The sequence below is a fragment of the Diadema setosum genome, chromosome 12 (genome assembly GCF_964275005.1).
Source record: "Diadema setosum chromosome 12, eeDiaSeto1, whole genome shotgun sequence".
NCBI classification, from domain to species: Eukaryota; Metazoa; Echinodermata; class Echinoidea; order Diadematoida; family Diadematidae; genus Diadema; species Diadema setosum.
Genome location: NC_092696.1, coordinates 11689311 through 11696175, shown reverse-complemented (window position 1 = coordinate 11696175; position 6865 = coordinate 11689311). Strand labels below are relative to the sequence as shown.

Genomic DNA, 6865 nt, shown 5'->3' with positions numbered 1-6865 from the left:
GAAGTTTCGCGAGATGTTTTGCGAAAAGTTTCGCTGTCAAACTGGCAAAACTTCAAGATCTTAAAGATCGCGAACTTAATCTTTTCGATCTTTTGCCAGTCTGACTGGTAGATTCATGTTGCACTGGGACAGTTTGAAAATCCATTCTTACGATAAAATTACATTTTATTTTCATCATAAATTTCATATCGTGTTGTACATTGCAAATAATCTATATCCAAGCATATTCGTGTAGGCCTACATTATGCGGCTGTTGTACACACAGATATACACACAAAACTCAGTCTAGTATTGGATTTTGTAGTGCCTCGGATGGTATATAGTTTATCTTTGATTTCATGTACAACTGTAGGCCTAGTTATCTGTAGGATATGTAAATGTTGAAAAAATACCCTGACCCAATATCAAATGTCCCATCGAATTGTATATTCTTATTAGGAATAGATTTAAACGATATTACTATATTCAGTTGTCAACTTTTAGATGTGAAATTTCGTTTTGATATAACCAGATAACATGCTATCGCAATCCACCCCACGTTAATAACAATACGTATACTACGTGTGTGATATAACTGGAAGCCATTCCACACTTGCTGCAGACAGGTATAGACAGTGGTCAGTTTCAGTGATAGTGTGCGACAATAACCACGATATCTGCAAACCATTCCAATCTACTTCATGTCATCAATTCAGATCATAACAATTGGCAGTAAGACAAATACTTCTGTTATTATCTAAGACGTGAAAGTGTAACTTTATGTAGGCCTCCGTCGGTCAGTGTTGACCATGGGTAATGCGCTCTAGGAGTTGTCAAGTTTTGGTGATAATTCTTCCACTGGTGCCACAGCATCGACTGTGGCTCACAAGTCCAATTCGCGAATAGCAGTCTCTACCATTCTGTGACAAGTGTGGGTAGTCGCAGGGTTTTCTCCACGTGCTTGTGTTTTCCGTCTGGTTCTCTTTTCATTTGCAAGGCTCAGGATCCTCGTTTCACCTGCTTTGAGTTGCATCTGGAGCGTACTGCGCCATCTGCTGCGGTCTGCTGATAAGATCTTTCCAACTGTTGGTATCAGGTCCAGGGCTTTCAGGTCACGTTTGCAAACGTCCTTATACCTCAACTGGGGGCGGGTAACAGATCTTTTGCCAGAGTCGAGCTCACCTTAGAGGATGTATTTTGGTATGCGGCCATCGTCCGTCCTGCGCACATGTCCGAGCCAACGCAATCTGTGCTTTCTTATCAGCGTGTACATGGTGGGGAGGCCAGCACGCTCAAGGACCTTGGCATTTGGCACCTTGTCGGTCCAGTTTATGTCAAGGATGCGCCGCAGGCTGCGGAGATGGAAGCTATTCAGCTTCCGCTCATGTTTGGCATATTTGATCCACGCTTCACTTCCGTAGAAGAGTGTACTGATGATACATGCATTGTACACGGCCATCTTTGTTTTTACGTTAGCTTGGGATTCTTCCAGACTCGTGTCGTTAGTTGGCCAAGTGTAGTCGTTGCCTTCCCAATGCGGCAGTTGATTTCAGCATCGAGGGATAGATTTTCGCTGATTACGGAACCAAGGTAGGTGAACTTGACAGGTGGAGTGTCAACATCTTGGCCCAAAACATTGATCTTTTCCAAGCTGATGGTGAGACCGAAGTCTTTGCAAGCTTGAGAGAGTCTGTCCATGAGACACTGGATACCCTGCTCAGTGTGAGATGTAACTGCTGCGTCATCAGCAAATAGTAGGTCTCTGATAAGGACTTCGCTCTCAGTCTTGCAAGGTTGAACAGTCTACCGTCTGATCTGGTGTGTAGGTATACCCCTTCAGTTGAGGTCCGAAAGGCATTCTTTAGTACTACGGAGAAGAAGATGCTCAAGAGGGTGGACGCAAGGACACAGCCTTGTTTCACACCACTCATGACGTCAAAGGGCTCGGAAATGTTGCCCTCATACTGTACAGTTGCACTCATGTCGTCATGAAAAGATAATTATTCTGTGTAGTTTGGGAGGACATCCAATTAATATCAGGATGTTGAAGAGCCCTTCCCTGCTCACGTTGTCAAATGCTTTAGTCAGGTCGACGAAGGAGATATACAAGGACTTTTGTGGTTCTCTGCATTTCTCCTGCAGTTGGCGGAGGGAGAAGATCATGGCCACTGTTGAGCGTTCTGCACGGAAGCCACATTGGGACTCTTGGTAGTCGCGCTCTGCTAGATTCTGCAGGCGCATGAGCACGACTCGGGCAAAGAGTTTGCCTACAACAGTCAGGAGGGAGATGTCTCTGTAGTTGTAGCAGTCACTTTTGTCACCCTTGTTCTTATACAGGATGACAATCTTGGCATCTTGCATATCTTGTGGTGGGGTTCCCTCTCTCCAACATTGGCAGAGGATGTCAAGAAAGGGCAGAAGAAATGTATTTTTGCAACACTTGATCAGGTCTGGCGTGATGCCATCGTTGCCAGGTGCCTTGTCACAAGTTAAACTGTCGAAAGCCTTGTAGAGCTCCTCCTATGTTGGATCTACATCCAGCTCCAGTCAAGGACGGAAGAGACATTTTCTTTGAAGTACAGCTCTGAGTAGTGCTCAACCCATCTCTCCATCTGTTTTCCTTTGTCAGTAATTACTTCCCCACTAGCAGATTTGAGGGGGGCGTCTTGGTCTGTGTTGGGCCTAGCGCACACTTGATTCCCTCATACATCCTTTTGATTTTGCCTGTGGCAGCTGCAGTCTGGATGTCATTTCTGAACTGCTGCCAGTATTCATTAGCACATTTTTGCTGTCTGCTGCACTTTGCCCCTAGCAGCTCTAAGTGCTTGAAGAGATTTCTCGTTTGGTGAGCGCTTGTATTCAACGAGGGCAGCACGCTTTGCATCGATGATGGACATCATCACATTTGACCTGGCTTCAAACCAGTCGCAGTTCTTGGAGGTCTTCATTCCGAATGTATGAAGAGCTGTTTTCTGAATGGTCTCCCAAAGGTGGTCCAATTTCTCAGAAGCCGAGTTTCGCTGTTTGTCTGCAGACAAAGCATCCACAAGTGACTTGGCAAACTCCTCAACTTTATCCGGACACTGCATCTTTGTGGTGTCGATGCGCGGATTCCCCGCTGTCTTTGTTCTGTGGAACTTCTTCGGGTGAAGTCTGAGCTTGCTGCACACCAGTGAGTGGTCGTTGTCGCAGTCTGCACTGTGGTATGAGCGACTGAGAAGCACAGTCTTGAGGTTTGTTCGTCTGACAATGACCAGATCCAGCTGGTGCCAGTGCTTGGAGCGTGGGTGTCTCCATGACACTCTGTGCTGTAGCTTAGTCTGAAAGTAGGGGTTGGTTACGCAGAGGCCGTGGAAGGAGCACAGTTCTAGCAGGCGCTGCCCGTTCTCGTTAATCCTGCCCACATCGAAATACCCTAGGTAGGATGGCCAAGAGTCGTGGTCAGCACCCACTCTGGCGTTAAAGTCACCAAGATGGACAAGGTGTTCATTGTCTGGAATGTTCCTGAGGATATCGCTGAGGTTAGTATAGAACTCGTCCTTGGCCTCTGGCGTGGAGGGCAGAGTTGGTGTATAGGCACTGACAAGGGTGACTGGCCCATCAGAGGTTTGGAGTCGGAGAATCAGAAGTCGTTCACTACCCTTGTCATCTGGCTCAACCATACTCAGCAGAGAGTTCCTGACTGCAAATCCCGCTCCATGATCTCTGCGCTCCTCTGTGCTCTTTCCTTGCCAGGAGAAGGTTTAGTCTCTCTCTCTTTCAGGGTGCCTGATCCAAGTAGACGTGTTTCTTGTAGGGCAGCAATATCAACCTGTAGTCTCAGTAGTTCATCATTAATGATAGCAGTCTTTCTTGCATCGTTGATGTCTTAGAGGTCAGAATCATGTCCGTGTCCAGGGGTCATTGTTCGAACGTTCCACGATCCAAATTTGAGAGCTAGTCTCATGTTTTCCATTACTTTCTTCCTGTTTTTGCTTGGTGCAGTAGTTACAGCTTGCTTGTCGGAGTTATCATTATCCCCATGTACCTAATGAGGAAGGCAAGCTGTGGCGGGACAGCACCTAACTGGCTGGGGGCTGCCCAGCTCGAGGCGGGCGGTAGCTGTCCAATGGGACTGCGATGATCCCTCCCACCGTCAGAGGCAATCCATAGCGTCTGAGTATACGCTATTAAATATTCGAGACTTGTAACTCGTGACTGCTGCCTCCAGTGTTGATATTACCGTCAATGAAGAGAGTGCTTGTGTGACCTCTCCAGAGCGCAAGCCTGGGCGCGATATATGGAGATACTGGGATGCCCAGTCATCAGAATCCCTCTCTCTGCCTCACTGATGTGATCCAAAGGAACGACGAGTGCTTCGTTTGGCATCAGCTTTCGCTACAGGAGTTGTCGAAGCAATGTCCATAACACTGACCCGCCTAGGGGGCTCCACTTCGGATTTGAAAGGTTTACTCCTTATACATTACATGTAGGTGTGTACCACCTCCAAACAGGTCGTTGACTGGCTTAGTAGCTCATCTGCCCTGGATGAAGTAGATATTATACACGCATTTGAGTAAGGGAAAGTGTTTGGAAAGAGAAAGAAAAAGGTTAAGGCTCAACATGAATTCCAGTTGCCTCCAATACTAAGAGTAAGACGTATGGGGGTTACGCCTTTGCTTCCACTGCAGGGATCTGTGTATATGTACTCCGTTGTGGTGTCGGTGATGTCTCGACTTTTCCCAGGCTCAGGCGCCTGTTTTCCTACCTAGCCAAGATGTACTTAAGCCCTAGGCTTACTGGATGTTGTGTGGGAAAAGAAGGGAACGATTATACGTGTATATTATCATGAGGTATAAACACATGTGCCAAAAGTTACCCGATAATAAAGGAATACATACTGACAAGGGCATGTCATATCAAACATGATCATATCCTTGCTTAGGCAACCAAGTGTAAATCGAGATTTTCATTCGATCATTCAATACATTGTTTAAGTCTAGAAAAGATGTTTCAGATACTCTTTCTGCACAATGTATGCTAATACTATACTAATACTGATACTAATACTAATATTAATACTAACACTAATACTAATACTAATACTATACTAATACTAATACTAATAAAAGTAACAGAAATAAAATAAGCAAATAATGAATCAATAAATAAATAAAAACAATCGCTGAACACATTTTGAATGAACATAACTAATGCTTTCCTTGATGTATGTACAAAGCCCCCAGCTCTTCAAATTTTGCTGTATATATTATTAAATGGTTCCTCTTTAAAGTTCGCTGTGTATATTATTCAATGGTTCTGATGTACATGGCAACATTTATCAACAATTATTGTCTTGGATGTGGAGTAAAGAATGCTGTGCTTGTATATCATTGTTGAGTTATAATTATGCGTTTGTTCTGTATTGTTATTCAATGGTTCGTATAAGTATGGTAAGGATTATTTAAAAAAATGTTATCTATATTGGTTGTATAATAGGGAATTAAGTGCTAGTACAAGTTATCATTGTTTATTGATATGTGTGAAATTCTGTCGCAAGTAGGTCCTACACTGTTGGAGTTAAATGTCGAGTATAAACTTGTAACACTTTATAAGACTTTTCAATGGAATCGGAATATTTGTGGTAGAATGACACTCCTCAAGAATGTTCGTTCATAATGAAGTTGTTGAGGATTTGATTTATTGATCATCTGTATGCAGACACGTGTGTAATCATATGCAAAAGAAAGAAAATATTGTCCAAGTAACAAAGTAACTCGTATGTGGTGGACGCATTGTCATAATACATTTCATATTCCTTGTTATCAAAATGATCCATATCCAAGGATATTTATGTAATAATAATAATAATAATAATATCAATTTATAAAGCGCAAAACCTATAGACATATATTCTTCTGCGCTGCAAAAGCTTCTGATGTGCTTGATAATAACGAACAGTTAAAAGAAGAGATGTGTTTTGAGTTGTGATTTAAAGACTGCTACTGTTGGGGATTTCCGGACTTCTAGTGGTAGATCATTCCAGAGTTTGGGAGCTGCACAGGCAAATGCTCTGTCTCCCAATGTTACTTTTGTTTTACATGTTGGAATCTGTAAAAGAAGAGTGTCCTTAGAACTGCGCAAATTATGAGTATGTCGATGAGATTTAAACACTAATAATTCGGATATGTAACTGGGGGCTTGACCGATAAGTGACTTATACACAATCAACAAAATCTTAAACAATATTCGTTTACGAATCGGAAGCCAGTGTAAATCTTTCAGAAGAGGAGTAATCCTTGAAAACCTAGGTTTGTTACAAATAAGCCTTGCACAGGAGTTTTGGACTCGCTGCAGGCGCCCAACTTGAGAATCAGGGAGTCCATACAATAACCCATTACAATAATCCAATTTACTAACAATACATGCTTGGACAATCATTTTCATACTGTTCTCATCAAAATATTTCCTGATACGTCTAAGGTTATATATCATATGGTATGATGATTTACACACATTTGTGATGTGTGCTTCCATGTTCAGATGCGTGTCAAGACACACTCCAAGATTCCTAACAGTGGAAGATGACTTTATGACAGAACTTCCAACCGATAACCCATCAAAAGAAAGTTTAGATATTTGCTTGGATGTGCCAATCAATAACAGTTCAGTCTTACTGTCATTTAGCATGAGTTTGTTTAGCAGCATCCATTCACGTACATAATTGACACATATTTCCATTTTAGTGACGCTTTGCTGCTGATCAAGTGCGTCAGGTGTGAACGACAAATACATCTGTGTGTCATCTGCGTAGCAGTGACAGGATACACCAGGAAACTTATCATACACATTTTTGATCAGATTGCTTGTGTACAAAGTAAAGAACAGAGGGCCCAGCCGAGACCCC

At 43.0% G+C, this 6865-nt stretch overlaps 1 protein-coding gene across 1 annotated transcript; it reads right to left on the bottom strand.

Annotated features, from left to right (window-relative positions):
- Positions 1–2753: 2753 nt before the first annotated feature.
- LOC140235717 (craniofacial development protein 2-like) lies at positions 2754–3641 on the bottom strand. Its single transcript, XM_072315730.1, has one exon. It carries the CDS (start codon positions 3639–3641, stop codon positions 2754–2756), a length of 888 nt encoding a protein of 295 aa, XP_072171831.1.
- Positions 3642–6865: the final 3224 nt, after the last annotated feature.